Source organism: Lonchura striata, chromosome 26, assembly GCF_050655825.1.
Source record: "Lonchura striata isolate lonStrDom1 chromosome 26, ASM5065582v1, whole genome shotgun sequence".
NCBI lineage: Eukaryota > Metazoa > Chordata > Aves > Passeriformes > Estrildidae > Lonchura > Lonchura striata.
The window spans coordinates 8168482-8184505 of record NC_140728.1 but is presented as its reverse complement, the minus strand read 5'-3'; the positions used below and the strand labels follow the sequence as shown (position 1 = coordinate 8184505).

The 16024-nt window shown below is 68.0% G+C and overlaps 3 protein-coding genes across 3 annotated transcripts; 2 read left to right on the top strand and 1 right to left on the bottom strand.

Annotated features, from left to right (window-relative positions):
• Positions 1–166: 166 nt before the first annotated feature.
• LOC110469194 (glutathione S-transferase 2) lies at positions 167–2605 on the top strand. Its single transcript, XM_021527724.3, has 8 exons — positions 167–282; positions 421–496; positions 826–890; positions 964–1045; positions 1124–1224; positions 1404–1499; positions 1569–1679; positions 2432–2605. The coding sequence occupies exons 1-8, from the start codon at positions 247–249 to the stop codon at positions 2525–2527; spliced, it is 663 nt and encodes a 220-aa protein (XP_021383399.1). The 5' UTR covers positions 167–246; the 3' UTR covers positions 2528–2605.
• Positions 2606–3992: 1387 nt separating this feature from the next.
• LOC110469179 (glutathione S-transferase Mu 1-like) lies at positions 3993–7552 on the top strand. Its single transcript, XM_077789050.2, has 8 exons — positions 3993–4048; positions 5297–5372; positions 5452–5516; positions 6096–6177; positions 6662–6762; positions 6959–7054; positions 7132–7242; positions 7325–7552. The coding sequence occupies exons 1-8, from the start codon at positions 4016–4018 to the stop codon at positions 7418–7420; spliced, it is 660 nt and encodes a 219-aa protein (XP_077645176.1). The 5' UTR covers positions 3993–4015; the 3' UTR covers positions 7421–7552.
• Positions 7553–8231: 679 nt separating this feature from the next.
• On the bottom strand, positions 8232–13040 carry EPS8L3 (EPS8 signaling adaptor L3). Its single transcript, XM_085561462.1, has 16 exons — positions 12890–13040; positions 12734–12798; positions 12465–12620; positions 11764–11901; positions 11606–11691; positions 10937–11070; positions 10776–10849; positions 10594–10693; positions 10454–10518; positions 9965–10039; positions 9723–9871; positions 9422–9634; positions 9235–9331; positions 8867–9150; positions 8643–8775; positions 8232–8384 (listed from the first exon to the last, which is right to left on the bottom strand). The coding sequence occupies exons 1-16, from the start codon at positions 12981–12983 to the stop codon at positions 8367–8369; spliced, it is 1881 nt and encodes a 626-aa protein (XP_085417588.1). The 5' UTR covers positions 12984–13040; the 3' UTR covers positions 8232–8366.
• Between the last annotated feature and the right edge of the window lie 2984 nt (positions 13041–16024).

Here is a 16024-nt window from a genome sequence, read left to right as displayed (position 1 = left end):
GTGTCCCCTCATGGCTTGGGGTTTGGGGGTCCCCAGGTGAGGTGGGAGGATCCGGGGGCGGATTCCGAGCGGCGGTGGCAGCACCAGCGCTGGCGGAATGCCCTGGCACCCTGCCCACGGCGCTGACGCCAGCGGGAGGGCACAGGGGAGGTCCTGCCCCGGTCCGTCCCGGTCCTGCCCCGGTCCTGCCCCGGTCCGTCCCGGTCCGTCCCGGTCCGTGTTCTCGCAGAGCCTCACCGTGTCACCATGGTGGTCACGCTGGGGTACTGGGACATCCGTGGGGTGAGTGGGACCGAGGGGTGCCAGGGGCACGCTGGGGACGGGGGTGGGCGCGGGTTTGGGGGTGCTGGGGGGTCCCGGGGTGTGGGGGAGAGGTCCGGGGGGGCTTTGGGGTGCCAAAAGCGGGTGCTGTGTCCCCAGCTGGCCCACGCTATCCGCCTGCTGCTGGAGTACACGGACACGCCCTACCAGGAGCGCCAGTACCGCCCTGGCCCAGGTGAGGGGGGCAAGGGGGTGGGACCCCAAATCCCACCGTCCCCCCGCCCCTCGTTCCTGCCGTGTCAGAAAGGGGGCGACGCCCCCACTTCGCAGCGTGTCCCGCCGCCCCAGCCCCTCCTGCCAGCTCGGGGGGTCACCTTTGTCCCCCCCATTCCCCCCCCCAAGTAAAAGGGACCTTGACCCCTCTCAGGGGCAACGTTCTCCCTTATCTGTCCCGGAGGGGTCACGGCTGCCCCGGGCGAGGGGGGGCACCCCCAGTGCATCCCCCCATTGCTGTGGGTGCCACGAGTGGGGCAGGAACCCCCCCAAATCTCTCTGCCCCCCCAGCCCCTGACTATGACCCGAGTGACTGGACCAACGAGAAGGAGAAACTGGGGCTCGACTTCCCCAACGTAGGTGATGGGGGGGTGGGAGGGGTGGGGGGGTTGGGGGTCTCCGGGCTGACCACACCCCCGGCACCCCCAGCTCCCGTACCTCATCGACGGCCCCACCAAGCTGACGCAGAGCAACGCCATCCTGCGCTACATCGCCCGCAAGCACAACATGTGTGAGTGGGGGTCCCCGCGCCCGGGGGGGGGGTCCCCGGGGTTTTTGGGGGGTGGGTTGACACCTCCCCACCCCGCAGGCGGTGAGACGGAGGAGGAGAAGCAGCGCGTGGATCTCCTGGAAAACCAGCTCATGGATTTGAGGATGAATTTCGCCCGGCTCTGCTACAGCCCCGACTTTGTGAGTGCCCCCGTGGGGGTCACGGGGGGATGGATCCCCCCGAGCCCCCGGGGCTGATTCCCCCGTGGGACACGCCAGCAGCAGCACGGGGCGCATCCCTCAGCTGGCTGCAGTCGGGGTGATGCCCCGGGGTCCTGGGGGGAGCAGCACCCCCGAACTGTGCCCCCCGCGCCGTGCAGGAGAAGCTGAAGCCGGCGTACCTGGAGCAGCTGCCGCAGAAGCTGCAGGAGCTGTCGCGGTTCCTGGGCTCCCGGCCCTGGTTCGCAGGGCAGAAGGTAAGTGGGGGACGCTGGGGGGTTTTGGGGAGTCCCTGTGGGCTCTGACCCCCCCCGCGCCTCCCCCAGCTCACCTTTGTGGACTTCCTGGCCTACGACGTGCTGGACCAGCAGCGCATGTTCGTGCCCGAATGTCCCGAGCTGCGGGGAAACCTGGCCCAGTTCCTGCAGCGCTTCGAGGTGAGCAGGGCAGGGCACAGCCCGGGGCCACCGCCGTGTCCCGGCCCCACCTGCACCCCGCTGTCCCCACCCGCCACCCCCCGTGCCCGTCACCGTCCCCGACACCTCCGTGCTGTGTCCCTGTCCCACCCCAACCCTCATCCTTAAATCCCCGCAGTTTCTGTCTCCATCCCCATTCCTGTCACCCCTGTGACCCCATCCCTGACCCCTGGAGTCCCAATCCCTATCCCTGACGCCCCAGTGTCCCCACCACTGACATCCCAATGTCCCCATCTCATTCCTGGCACCCCAATGTCCCTGTCCCAATTCCTGACACCCCAGGGTCCATCTCTGTCCCCATCCCTGACCCTGTGGTGTTCCCATCCCTGTCCCCAGCACCACGGTGTCCCTGTCCCCATCCCAGTGACCCCATCCCTGTCCCAAACACCCTGATGTCCCTGTCCCCATCTCAGACATCCCTGTCCCCAACACCCCGGTGTCCCTGTCCCCATTCCAGATATCCCATTGTCCCCATCCCAGTCATCCCAGTGACCTCATCCCTGTGGCAAACACCCCAGTGTCCCTGTCACCATCCCAGTGACCCCATCACTCTCCCCAGCATCCTGATGTCCCTGTCCCCATCCCAGTCATCCCAGTGTCTCTATCCCTGTCCCCAACACCCTGATGTCCCTGTCCCCATCCCAGACACCCCAGTGGCCCCACCCCTGTCCCCGTGGTGTCCCCATTGTCCCCACGTGTCCCTGTCCCCCCAGGCCCTGGACAAGATCTCTGCCTACATGAGCTCGGGGCGCTTCATGAAAACCCCGATTTTCTGGCGCCTGGCGAAGTGGAGCAACACCAAGGAGTGAGGGGCTGACCCCCCCGCGCCCCCAAATCCACCCCCAGAACTCCCCAATAAAGCACGGGGGGCTCCCCCTTGTCTGTGCTGTGTGGGGGACACTGAGCTGTGGTGGGAGCTGCGGGAGCCCCTCATTTGTGGGGTGACCCCTGGGGGATGTCGGACCCTCCTGGATCCCGGGATGGGGGGAGCCGCCCCCCTCTGCATCCCCCGGGTCAGGGGGACCCCCGTGGGCACTGTGGGGACCGAGGTGGGGTCCCTATTCCCCCCAGGATGGTGAGACCCCCCCTGAAGCTGAGGGGATTGAAAGGGGGGACCCCAGTGAAGATTGGTGGGGTGTCACAGAGGTGATATCCTCACAGGATAAGGGGGCTCCCATGGAGTTTGGGGGGTTGCAAATTTCCCCCAGGAAAAGGGGGAACCCATGGAATTTAAGGGGCTGCAGAGCCCCGGGAGAAGGGCACCCCGTGGAGTCTGTGGGGTTGCAGTGCCCCCGAATCCAGTGGTCCCGTGGGGATGCATGGGGTGTGTCACACAGCCCCTAGGATAGGGAGGAGCCCATGGAATTTAGGGGGTGGCAAACACACGGGGATGGGGAGGGTCAGAGAACCCCCTTTTAAGGGGGACCCCCCACAGAATTTGGGGTGGCTGCAGACACCTCAGGATGAGGGGGACCCCATGGACTTTGGGTGGTCACAGAACCCTCACGACAAGGGGGTTCCCATGGGGATGGGAGGGACGCAGAACTCCCGGGATTTGGGGAGCCCCACGGGGTTTGGGGGGCTGTGGAGTCCCCGGGATAAAGGGGGTTCCGTGGGGATGGGAGGGAGTCACAGAACCCTCTGCTAAGGAGGACCCCATGGAGCCCGCAGAGCTCCGGGGTGAGGGGGACCCCCGGGATGAGGAGAACCTCTGGAATAAGGGAGCCCCCGGGATGAGGAAAACCCCCGGGATGAGGGAGACCCCCGGGATGAGAGGGACTCCCGGGATGGGGGAGAACCTCGCAATGAGGGAGACCTCTGGGATGAGAACCCCCGCAATGAGGACCCCCAGTATGAGGAGAACCCCCGGGATGAGAGGGGGTTCCCGGGATGAGAACCTCCGGGATGAGAGGGATCCCTGGGATGAGGAGAACCCCCGGGATGGGGGAGAACCCCGGGACGAGAACCCCCGGAATGAGGAGGACCCCCAGTATGAGAAACCCCGGTATAAGAGGGACCCGCAGGATGAGAACACCCGGGATGAGCGAGACCCCCGGGATAAGAGAGACCCCCCGGGATGGGGGAGAACCCCGCAATGAGGGGGACCCCCGGGATGGGGCGGAGCCCGATCCGGTAAGCCCCGCCCCGCCCGGCCCCGCCCGGCCCGGCCCGGCCCGGCCCCGCCCCGCCCCGGCCCGCCCCGCCCCGTCCGAGCTCCGCCCCGGCCCCGCCCCGCCCCGGCCCGTCCAAGCTCCGCCCCCCGCGGGCGGGGCCGGGGCGGGGCGGCGATCGCGGCCATGGCGGTGCTGGGGTACTGGGACATCCGCGGGGTGAGCGGGACCGCGGCCCGGGACCCCCACCCCGGGACCCCCGCCACCCCCGGGGGGACCCCCACCCCGGGACCCCCGCCTCCCCGGGACCCCCGCCACCCCCGGGACCCCCGCCACCCCCGGGACCCCCGCCCCGGGACCCCCGCCCCGGGACCCCCGCCCCGCGACCCCCACCGCCTATGGACCCCCACCCCGGGACCCCCGCCACCCCCGGGACCCCCGGGACCCCCACCGCCTAGGGACCCCCACCCCGAGACCCCCACCCCCGGGACCCCCACCCCGGGACCCCACCCCCGGGATCCCCACCCCGGGACCCCAACCCCAGGATCCCCGCCTCCCCGGGACCCCCGCCTCCCCGGGACCCCCGCCTCCCCGGGACCCGCACCCCGGGACCCCCACCCCGGGACCCCCCTGCACGGGGGAGGGCCTGCGGGGACCCCTGAGAGGGCTCCGGGGCTCCCCCTGCGCTTTTTGGGGGGACTTAAGGGGTGTCCGGGGTTCCCCCCGTTCCATGGGGGTGTTGGGGGGGTCTCCGGGTGTCCCTTTGGTCTTTCGGGGGTCGCAGGGGATGTTCGGGGGGTTTGGGGGGTCCCTTCTGGTTTTGGGGGCGGGGCTGTGGCGGTTCCACCGCGCTTTGGGGGGGCTGCGGGGGTCTGTGGGGTTCCCTTTTGGCTTGGGGGGGCTGTGGGGGTCCCCCTGAGCTTTTGGGGGGCAGCGAGGGCTCGTGGGGGGGTCCCGTTTATCTCGTAGGGGGCTGCGGGAGGTCCCTTTGGGCTTTGGGGTGTCTCGGGGGTCTCCCCTGGCTCCTGGGGGTTTCTGGGGGGTCTTCGGGGGTCTCCTGTGGCTTTTGGGCTGTTGTGGGGGTCCCTTGGTGTTTTGGGGGTGGCAGCTGGGGTGGACCCAGCCTGGGGGGGATGGCGAGGGACCACCCTTGTGGGGCTGCGGTGAGTCCGTGGGGTCCCTCCGGTTTTTTGGGGGGTCTTGGGCTGTGCTCCTCACCTTGGGAGGAGCTGCGGGAGCCCCTCTGGTCTTTGGGGGGGTTTGGGATGTCTTGTGGGGTCCTGATGAACTCGGGGGTGGGAGGATGTTGCTTTTGGGGTGGGTCCCCTGTGCAGGGGGTACTGGGAAGGGGGTGCAGTTTGCCCTCCCCTGTGCCTCAGTTTCCCCATGTGTGAGCTGGTTGCAGGCTCACTCTGGGGGGTGTTTTTGGGGGTGTTTTTGGGGCGTCTCACCAATCCCTCTCCCCAGCTCGCCCACGCCATCCGCCTGCTCCTGGAGTACACCGAGACACCCTATGAGGACAAGCTGTACAGCTGTGGGGAAGGTGAGGGGGGTCAGGGGTCCCCACAGCACCCTCAGCCTCTTTTGGGGTGCACATCACCCAACCCCCCCTTCCCTTCCAGCTCCCGACTACGATAAGAGCCAATGGATCAACGAGAAGGAGAAGCTGGGCCTTGACTTCCCCAACGTAGGTGCTGGGGGGCTGGGAGGGGGGTGTCCTGGTGTCCTTCTGTCCCCTCCAGCATGTCCCGGTGTCCCCACGTCGCTCTGTTACCTCCAGCATATCCCCATGTCCCTGTGTCCCTTCTAGCATGTCCCGGTGTCCCTGTGCCCCCATGTCCCTGTGTCCCCACATCCCTGTGCCCCCATGTCCCTGTGTCCCCATGTCTCTGTGTCCCTGTCCCCATGTCCCTCTGTCCCCACATCCCTCTGTCCCCATGTCCCTCTGTCCCCATGTCCCCCTGTCCCCACATCCCCCTGTTCTTGTGTCTCCTGTGTCCCCACGTCCCTGTGTCCCCACGTCCCTGTGTCCCCATGTCCCTCTGTCCCCACGTCTCCCTGTCCCCACCTCCCTATGTCCCCTGTGTCCCCATGTCCCTGTGTCCCCACATCCCGGTGTCCCCATGTCCCTGTGTCGCCACGTCCAGGTGTTCCCATGTCCCTGTGTCCCCTCTGTCCCCATGTCCCTGTGTCCCTATGTCCCTGTGTCCCCTGTGTCCCCATGTCCCTGTGTCCCCTCTGTCCCCATGTCCCTGTGTCCCCCCAGCTCCCGTACTTCATCGACGGCCCCACCAAGCTGACGCAGAGCAACGCCATCCTGCGCTACATCGCCCGCAAGCACAACATGTGTGAGTGGGGGGATTGGGGAATTGGAGAGGGGTTGGAGTGGGGTTGGAGTTGGAGGGGGATTGGAGTGAGATTGGAGGGGGGATTGGAGGGGGATTGGAGTAGGATTGGAATTAGATTAGGGTTCAATTGCATTTGGGTTAGTGTTGGATTACAGTTGGGGTTGGAGTTGGATTAAAGTTGGGATTGCAGTAGGGTTGAGATTGGAGTAGGGTTAGTATTAGGGTTGGGTTGGGAGCTGGAATTGGAGTAGGGTTGGGGATGGGATTGGAGTAAGGTTGGAATTGAATTGAATTGGGGTTCAGCTGGGCTTGGTTTGGGGTTGGACTTGGATTGGGGTTCAGGTTGGAGTTGGGGTGAGCATGGGGTTGGAGCTGAAGGTAAATGGACCCAAAGCCAGCAGCTGAGCTGGGACCAGGGAGGGTTTGGGGTGCAGGGCTGGGGTCAGGACAGGTTTGGGCCCCCAGTGCTGAACCCCCTGTGCAGGTGGTGAGACAGAGGAGGAGATCCTGCGTGTGGACATGCTGGAGAACCAGATCATGGATTTCCGCATGAGCCTTGTTATGGTCTGCTACAACCCCGACTTTGTGAGTGTCCTGCGGGCTGGGGTCCCTGTGCCAGCACTGGGGACCCTGTGCCAGCATTGGGGACCCTGTGCCAGCACTGGGGACCCTGTGCCAGCATTGGGGACCCTGTGCCGGCACTGGGGACCCCATACAGGGAGGGTGCTCCCCATGGGGGCAGGCCGGGGCTGCCCATCCTCACCCTTCCTTCCTCCCTCAGGAGAAGCTCAAGCCGGGCTACCTGGAGCAGCTCCCGGGGAAGCTGAAGCTCTTCTCCAACTTCTTGGGGGACAGAAAGTGGTTTGCAGGGGAGAAGGTACTGCCAGGGCTCCCGAGGGGGCTGAGGGGCTGGGGAGGGGGTTTGTCCTCACTGTGTCCCCCTGATGTCCCCAGCTGACCTTCGTGGACTTCCTCATGTTTGACGTGCTGGATCAGAACCGCATCTTTGAGCCCAAGTGCCTGGAGCCCTTCAAGAACCTCAAGGACTTCGTGGAGCGCTTTGGGGTGAGCACGGGCACCCCGAGGGCACCCCTGGGTGGGGGCTGCCGTGGTGGGGGCACCCCTGATGCTCCGTGTGTACCCCCAGGCTCTGGAGAAGGTGGCTGCCTACTTGAAGTCCAGCCGTTTCCAGAAGATGCCCATCAACAACAAGATGGCCAAGTGGGGCAACAAGAAGCTGTAGGAGCTCAGCACGGGGGCTCAGAGGGTGGGGGGAGTCCTGACCCAGCCCCTCCAGCACCCTCCATCCTTCGGGGGGGGCAGCACCACTGCCATGACGCCCCCCAAGACAATAAAACACTTTTTAGATGTGGCAGCCTGAGCCCCCCACAAGACTTAATGGTGTTGGAGGGGCACTGAGGTGTGGGATGAGGGGGGGGTCCCTGTCCCAGAGGTCCCAGCCCCGTGTGGCTGGGTTGGTTTGGGCCCTCCCTCTTGCCCTGGGAAAGGGAAAGGAGCCCCACTCCTCATTAGCACGTTCCTAACGAGCTCTAATGAGGCAGCCCGGACAAAGGCCGGGGGGAGGGAGCCTTGGTGCCCTGCCACCCACCGGGGTGCGGAGCGGGGTGGGCTGGGGACAGCCCTGTCCCCTGGGGCCCCTCGCTGCCACCGACTCGCAAAGATGGGGACCAGGAGTGTGCCTGGGGTGCTGCGGGGGTGAAATGCTGCATCCCTCTCCCTGCCCTGTCCCTATTCCCCTATTCCCTTGTCCCTCTCCCTGCCCTGTCCCTATTCCCCTATTCCCCTATTCCCCATTCCCCTTGTCTCTCTCCCTGCCCTGTCCTATTCCCCTGTTCCCCTATTCTCCTATTCCCCTGTTCCCCTATTCTCCTATTCCCCGTTCCCCTTGTCCCTCTCCCTGGCCCCGGGCTGCCCCCCAGACTCTGCACACCCCACTGCTGTCACTTTTATTTTCCACATCAATTTACATTTTGGGGGTGCAAAGTCGCTTCACGGCGCCGGACCCCGCCGAGGGGGGTGCCTGCCCCCCTCCTTCCTTCGCGGGGGATTCTCTGATTTCAGGCAGTGGTTCTCTGTCGTGGGGGGGGTGGGTTCACCCCCAAGTCCAGCCGGTCCCAGGGTGCTCCATCGGGGGGGACGTGATGGGACATCGGTGTGGCCTCGGTGGCTCAGTCCCTGGGACCGATCTGCAGAGGAGGGGATGGGGGAAGGGGAGGGGGCACGGGGATGAGGGTCCCTCCCCGCCCTGGCCAGCCGGGCCGGGGCTCTGGGGCCGAGGTTCTGTCACCCACAGGGGTGAGGAGGGGGCCAGGGGTCCCACACCCCCCGGGACCCCTGGGCCGGGGCTGGGGGGTGGAGGTCCCGCCAGGCCAGCCAGGGTGGGGAGGGGGCGCGGGGCCGAGGGTCCCGAGGTGGGGCGGGGGTCCGGGGTGGGAGTGCCTCACCCCCAGGGATGTCCGGATGGGGGACAGCTTGAAGAGGACCCTCCGCCACTCCTCGGGACAGACGCCGCGCAGCTCGGCCGGGCTCATCTGCAGCAGCTCGTGGCCCCGCAGCACCCCCAGGGTCCGCACCGTGCTGCGGGCGGGCCGGGGTGAGCCGGGCTCGCCCCCCGCCCCAAACGGACCCACGCGCGTTCTGCGGGGAGGGGGCTCAAGGGACCACCTACATCCGCGAGAAGCCCTTGTCCATCAGCCAGGCCGTCACCTCCGCCGGCGAGGAGCTGGGTTGCAGGGTGGGGGGACTGTCCTGGAGCGGGGCACAGAGGGAGGGGACATCGCGGTGGCCCCCGCGTCCTGGGGGGGGTCTCGGGGAAGGGAGGGGACAGAGGCCGCCCACCTGCCAGGCGCTGCGCCCCGGCTCCGGGACGGGCTCCAGGATGTTGCCGGGGACGTGCCCCCTGTCCCCCCGCTCGTCCTGCACCAGCCACCACTTCCTCTGCTGGTCCAAGACCTGCGGGAGGTGACAGGGCAGGGCCCCGCGGTCCCCACTGCGTCCTCCCCACGAGCACCCGTGGAGGGTCCCCCCCGTCTGTACCTGCAGCGTGTCCCCCCTCCTGACGCTCAGCTCCTGCGAGTTGCGAGCCTGGAAGTCGTACAGGGCTCGGACCAGCCCCTGGGCAGGGAGGGGGGATCTGGCGGCGGTGAGGGGGTGGATCAGTGCCCAGCCGGGGGGCACAGCTTGCCCCGACCCTCGGCACGCGTGGGGAAAGGGGGGCACTCACTCTCGGCTGGGATTGTCCCTCCAGACGGGGGCCGGTGCCTGCGCGGGGGGCAGGGACGGGGAAGGGCGGCGCAAGGGAGTTGGGGAAACTGAGGCAGGCGCTGGGGTGTCCTGGAGGTCCCCGCGGCGTTCCTGCTCCATCACGGGGGGCAGCCACCCGTCCGAAAACACCGGCGTGTAGGCGGGCACCGGGGCGCTCTCGGGGTACTCGGCCCTGCGACACCGGGGAGGGCACCGCGGTGGGCGCTGTGACCCCCCCAAACCCAGACCCCCTTTCTCGGTGTCGGGGGGCCGGAGCCCACCTGGATTTGTTCCAGGCGGTGCCGAGGCTCTTCCAGACGCCGTAGTCCTCATCGCCCAGGCTCTCCTCGAGGAGCTGCAGCGCCTCGGGCAGCAGCAGCGGGCTCCGGACCGCCGGGGCCAGGCCGGGGCTGGGGCTGTGCTCCAGCGCCTGGGGGCAGCACCCCAGGATGGGGGCGGTGAGGGGTGAGCCCCACCCGTGTCACACATTTTGGGGGGTGGGACCCGCTCGGGGGGCACTCACGAAGGACAGAGCTGAGAAGATGAGGCGCAGCAGCTCGAGGGGGTCGGGGTCCGTCACGTAGAGGTGGCTCCGTCCCTGTGGGAGGGGGGGGTGTCCCCACGGAGCTCCCCCTGTCCTCACACAGCCCCCCCAGCCCCACGGAGCCCCCCAGCCCACCCACAGCTCTCATCCCTACACGGACCCTCCACCCCACGCATCCCCTCCGTCCCCACAGAGCCCCTCAGCTCACCCTCATCTCCGTCACCCCGAGCAGCCCCTCCACCCCACGGAGCTTCCCCGTTCCTAACCCCATGGCCCCCCGTCCCCACACAGCCCCACTCCCCACGTTCCCATGCAATCCCCATCCCCACACCCCCCATTCCCACAGGGCCCCATCCCCACGCAGTTCCCCGTTGCCCCCATCCCCCACACTCCCCCCCATTCCCATTTAGCCCCTTCCCCACATCCCCCCCCCACCCCCAGCCTCCCCTCCAGCCCAGCGGGACCTACCAAGAGGTTGAGGGCGTATTTCACCTTCTGGAAGAAATCCGTGTACTCATCCCTTGGGGGCAGCGCTGGAGGGGCAGAGCCGGGGGCTGGCACCGGGAGAACCCCGAGCAGCCCCCCAGGGACCCCCCCTCCCTTCCTACCTGGCTTCTTCGGCTTCTTCTTCGTGCTGGCCGAGCTCAGCGCCGCCTTCAGCCGGCCCATGAAGATCTCCAGGTCGCCCAGGACGTGGTTGAGGATCTCCTGCGGGGGCAGGGGGCCGGTGTGTGCTGGGTGGGAGCTGCGGTGTCCCCACCCGTGGGGGCTCGGCCGGCTCGGGACTTACAACATCTCGCTCCGCCTCGGACACGGCCTGGGCGGGGGCTCGGGGCCGTGCCATCCGCGGGGCGTCCGGCGCACCTGGTGGCACCGGAGGCCCCAGCATCAGCCCCGCTCCTGGGGAAACTGAGGCACGGTGCGGTGCCTCCCTCCCCGGCCGAGACTCACGGTAGTCCGAGGCGAGCAGCCCACGCTGGGGGGACGCCCCACGCCGGGGGAACACGTAGGGGTCGGGCTCGGGGGGCTCTGCCCAGCGCTCCGGGGCCGCGTACGGCGGGGCCGGGCTCGGTGGCGAGTCCGGGCTGCTCCGGGGCCAGCGGGATGGGGAAGGAGAGGGTGAGCTGAGCGTGGGGGGCGGTGCGGGGTGGGGGTACGGGGTGGGAGCGGGGCGATGCCGGGGATGGCTGTGGGGTCAGAGGGAGGAGGAGCGCAGCGATGGGGAATAGGGCGGGGGGCGCGCCGTGCCCGTGGGGGTGAGGGGACCCCGAGCTCACGGCTGCCGTGGGGGCTCGGTGCCCGCGGGCATGAGGAAGAGGGGCTGGGATTGGGGGAGTGAGCCTGTGGATTGGGTCAGGGGGTTGGGCCCATGGGGATGGAGTGGGGGGGAAGGAGGCTGAGGCCGTGGGTGGGTGGGTGGGTGGGTGGGGGTTGTCCTCACGGCGTGGGACAGGATGGGGGGGCTGAGCCGGCAGCTGGGGCACTGCCCTCCCTCACCCCTCAGCTCGGGGGGCTTCGTGCCCACGAGGAGACCCCATGGCCGGACTCACCGCGATTCGGGCAGCGGCACTTGGGGGCCCAGCCGAGCTGTGTCCGGGGAGGGGCCGCAGCGCCACTTACCCGCCGTACCTGTGCCCGTGGTGATCGCTCTGCTCCTCCTTCCTCTGCCTCAGCACCTTCTCCAGGCTGCTCCGCAGCGTCTCTGCCTGGCACGGACCCGCTGCCCTCAGAGCCCATCCCGGGGGGCTGCCCCCCATCTTTCCCCGCCCAGGGCTCACCCCCAGCCGCTCGCACTGGAAGAGCAGCACGCTGCTCCTCGGCGGGCTCCGCTCCTGGACGCGGACGGCCAGCACGGCGTTGCCCAGGCCGGCCGAGCATCCCTGCACGCTTCCCAGCGGGAAAGCCTCCAGCTCCTCCTGCGAGGCGGAAAACGGGCTGCTCAGTCCCCCAGTGGCTAGGAAAGGGTTAAAGGGGGGCAGGTGGGACTGTGGGGTCGGGCTCGTGGGGTGTGAGGTTTAATGGGGGTGGTGGGGTGGCATAGGAGGGGGATAGCAGAGTCTGGGGGTGGGGAAGGGGTGGGTGCCAGACTGGGGGGTTGCCCAGACTGGGGGTGCCAGGGCTATAGGAGCTGCCAGGGTGGCGGGCACTGGGGTGTACTGGGGTTTGGGGGTACCTGGGCAGGAGGCGTTCGGGTTTTGGGGGGTCCCATAGCCAGGAGGTACCGGGGTTTGGAGGTACCGGGGTTTGAGGGTTCCTATAGCCAGGGGGTACCGGGGTTTGGGGGTTCCCATAGTCGGGGGTACCGGGGTTTGGGTGTTCCCACAGCCGCGGGTACCGGGGTTTGGGGTTGCCCTGGCCAGGGGGTACCGAGATTCAAGGGGTGCCTTGGTTGAAGAGTGCTGGGCTTTGGGTGTGCCCTGCTCGGGGATACCAGGATTCAGGGGGTGCCGGGCTTTGGGGTGCCCTGGCCGGGGCGTACCTTGCTCTCCACATCGCTCAGCACCAGCTCCTGGTCCTTGACTTCCAGGATGACATCCTGCCCCCAGATCCGCCCCTGCTCCTCCAGCTCCTTCAGGCGCCCCAGGCAATCCTCGGCGCTGCGGAGCTCCCGCTCCAGGTGCATCGTCAGCAGGTGCTGGGGGGGACACGGTGCCACACGGTGCCACACGGTGCCACACGGTGCCACACGGTGCCACACGGGCCCCTGGCAAGGCTGGGGGGCGCGGGGCAGTTTGGGGGGGCTTCTACCTCAACGTGGTGCTGGAAATCGTTCTGGAGCTTGAGCAGGGTCTGCCCGTAGTCCTTGCGCTGGTCTGAGGGCACACGCAGGGTGAGGTGACAGGGACAAGCTGGGGCGGTAGCGGGGGGGACTAAAGGGGTTTTTGGGGTGCAGCCCTCACTCACTGTAGATGGTTTTCCCGGTGAGGCGGACGAAGCTGTTGGAACGTCGGAGCGGGCTCCTGTCGTCATATTCACTCCTGGACGGACAGAGGGACATTTACACCCCTGTCCCCTGTGCCTCCCACCCCTCGGGGGTCCCCGGGGTGGGGCCCCGCTGGCCGCTCACCGGGACGGGCTGCTGCTCCAGCGGCCGAAGGGGTCCCCCATCCTGCCGGGGGGCAGCCAGAGCGTCTCGATCCTGCTGTGGGATGCTGGGCGTGGTCCTTGTGCCACCCCAATGTGTCCCCAGCCCCCCATCCCGGGCGGTGCCGTCACCCTGGTGGCCACCGGGACCGCCCTGACCCCCCTCTCCGTCCCCCCGCTCCATCCCAGCCCCGGGGGGGTCGCCGGCGGCCGAAGCCGAACCCCAAGTGCCGAGGTGGGGTCGCTGCCCCGGGGTGTCCCCCCCGCTCACCTCGCTGGCTGGCTCCGCCGCTCGGGCCGTGGCTGCGGAGGGTGACAGGGGCAGGGGACAGGGCTCGTCGTCGGCACCGCACCCAGCTGCTCTTTGCCCTCTCGTTAGAGCAGGGGAGGGACGGCGGGGACACGAGCACCTGGCACAGCACCACCCCCGCAGTCACCCCGCGCAGGGCGTGCTGGCCCCGGGGCACCCAGCGGGAGCGGGCCCGGGCTGTCCCCAGCCCAAGGTCCCCCGCCCCGGGGCTGGGTGTCGGTGACGTCCCGCCCGGCAGGACCCAGCCCTGCCACCCACAGGACTCTGTCCCTGCCCGCGGGGTAATCCCGGGCTCACCAAAGCTGTCCCTGCCCGGCAAAGGCTCCCAGGGTGGTTGGTACCGAGGCAGGAGCCGGGCTCAGAGTCCAGGATTTGGGTGAAGGATGGCTGCAGGGAGGCATCGCCCCCAGAACCTGGGGTCAGCTTGGCTGGGGGGACACGGGGTGCTCGCGGGTCGGGTCTGTGGGGTTGGGGTGACCCTCTGAACCACCTCTCCCGGCGCGGGATGTGGGGTTTGGGTTCGTTTGAAGCCCTTTGGCTTCTCCGGTGCAACTCAGGAGGTGATGGACCAGCTGGGCCGTGTCCCCTGTGTCCCCGAGGGTCCCATCTGTGCTCCCCAGTCCCTCAGGCTGTCACATCCCTGCTCAGCTTCTCTCTCCTTCTTTTTCCCAGGTTTGCGGACAAAACCGACCCCACCATGAGGGACCCTGGCGTCCTGCATCCCCCAGGCGTCACACGGAGCAGGCGACCCCCTTTGGGAGGGTTCGGGCACGGCCGGCGACACGCCCGGCAGACCCGGGGGGAGCAGGTGCCGGGGAGCTGCGAATTCCCCCCAGAGGGGGCGGGAAGGGCTGCCGGTCGTGCCTCAGTTTCCCCGGCCGGGGAGGGACAGGGCGCAATCCCCACTGCGGCCACGAGGGGGCAGCACGTTCCCGCGTCGCCCCCGTCCTCCGCTGTGTCACCCCAGATGTGTCACCTCCAGATGTGTGACTCCCCCAGATGTGTCACCTCCAGATGTGTCACCTCCAGATGTGTGACTCCCAGGTGTGTCACCCCCCAGGTGAGGGACCCTCCCAGGTGTGTTACCCCTCAGAGGTGCATCCGCCATGCCCGGATGGGGAGCCCCAGATGTGTGGCACTCCCCAGATGTGTGATCGACCCCCCCGGGGTGTGCACCCCCCCCCATATGTGCGATGCCTCCAGATGTGGCAGCCCCAGATGCGGAGCGCCAGATGTGCAGGGTCCGGGTCCTGCCAGCGCCTCCGACACCACCGGCGTCCCTGGCGCTGGGGACGTTTGGGTGGCACTTTCCGGGGCAGGGTGGCACAAGGGGCGGCCTGCGGTCCCCGCGGGAGATTTTGGGCTGCCTCCCCCCAAAAGCCAAGCCCCCCCACCCCCGGGGCGCGGCAGGAGCGCGGCCTGTCCGCTCCCAGCCCCGGCGGGGACAAAGTGCTCGCCCCGCCCCGTCCCAGCTCCTCCCAGTCACCCCACTGGGCGAGCTGGGACCGGCACCGGCCGCAGATTCTCTACAAATCCCCTTTTTATTGTTTTCCTCCTCAGCTCCCAGCCAGAGGCAACAATTCCCTGCGCAGCCCCGACCCGGCTGGGTCCCCTTGCCCTTCCCCAGGCTCGGGAAGCCCCCAGGGGACACCAGGGGACCCCTTGGGAAGAGCCGGCGAGGGACTCGGAGCCTTCTGGAGACGCAGAAATCTTTCCCCATTTCAGGGTTTGAAACCCCCAGCATCATAAGGTGTAAAATCTGTGAACTGACCCCAAAGCTCAGCTGTTCTGGGCAGGGAAATGGCCCCGAGCTGCAGCCCCTGTTCCGCTCCCGGGGACAGCCGTGGGGACATCATCCCCTTCCCACGGGGGACACCCGGTCACGCCCTACCCCAGAGACAGCACGGGGCGTTCTGGGGGGTCGGCAGGCAGAGGGGAGCGCAGAGGCAGCGGAGCCTGGAATTCCCGGTGGCACATCGGCCCCGGCCAGGTGCCACGGGGCCGGGAAGCCGCCGTGGCCCCGGGCGCTGGGTGCCCGCCAGGGACAAACCGCCAGCCAGCCTGGATCCGTCGCACGTCACCAGCCCGGGCTGCGGTGTGCCCGCATCTGTCAAATAATTGCTGGGGACCAGCGTCTCTTCGTCACTGGGGGATGGCTGGGGACATTTAACCCCTCAGGGGCTGGGAAAGCGTGGGATCCGTCTCCTTGGGTCAGACCGGACCAGGATGTCACGGCACAAAGAACAGCCCCAGGGCTGTGCCCCTCAGAGATGCTCAAATCCACAAGTCCTGCCCTCCACGGGGACTCCTGGGTGGTGGCAGTGACGAGCCAACGTCCCAGCTGCCACAGCTGCTGGGCCCGCACGCTTTGGGGTGACACAGGAAAACACAGAGATGCCTGGTGACACCTCCTGTCATCCTGCCTCCATGTCTTGCTGGGTTCACCCCTGGTCCATGGTCACCTGGCATGGTCACCCTGGCATGGTCACCCTGGCATGGTCATCCTGGCATGGTCATCCTTGTCCGTGGTCCCCTGGCATGGTCACATGGGCATGGTCACCCTGGCATGGTCACCCTGGCATGGTCAGCCTGGTAATGGTCACCCTGGCATGGTCACCCTGGCGTGGTCATCCTGGCATGGTCAC

What these genes read in the sequence shown, in the direction of transcription:
- LOC110469194 (XM_021527724.3), top strand. Translation starts at nt 247, where the DNA reads ATGGTGGTCACGCTGGGGTACTGGGACATCCGTGGG. An exon ending in GGTACTGGGACATCCGTGGG is followed by an intron (nt 283 to 420) that starts GTGAGTGGGACC and finishes CTGTGTCCCCAG; the next exon opens with CTGGCCCACGCTATCCGCCT. An exon ending in AGTTCCTGCAGCGCTTCGAG is followed by an intron (nt 1,680 to 2,431) that starts GTGAGCAGGGCA and finishes CTGTCCCCCCAG; the next exon opens with GCCCTGGACAAGATCTCTGC.
- LOC110469179 (XM_077789050.2), top strand. Translation starts at nt 4,016, where the DNA reads ATGGCGGTGCTGGGGTACTGGGACATCCGCGGG. An exon ending in GGTACTGGGACATCCGCGGG is followed by an intron (nt 4,049 to 5,296) that starts GTGAGCGGGACC and finishes CCCTCTCCCCAG; the next exon opens with CTCGCCCACGCCATCCGCCT. An exon ending in TCTGCTACAACCCCGACTTT is followed by an intron (nt 6,763 to 6,958) that starts GTGAGTGTCCTG and finishes TTCCTCCCTCAG; the next exon opens with GAGAAGCTCAAGCCGGGCTA.
- EPS8L3 (XM_085561462.1), bottom strand. Translation starts at nt 12,983, where the DNA reads ATGTCCCTCTGTCCGTCCAGGAGTGAATATGACGACAGGAGCCCGCTC. An exon ending in ATTTCCAGCACCACGTTGAG is followed by an intron (nt 12,621 to 12,733) that starts GTAGAAGCCCCC and finishes TGTCCCCCCCAG; the next exon opens with CACCTGCTGACGATGCACCT. An exon ending in TCCAGTGCGAGCGGCTGGGG is followed by an intron (nt 11,692 to 11,763) that starts GTGAGCCCTGGG and finishes GGTCCGTGCCAG; the next exon opens with GCAGAGACGCTGCGGAGCAG.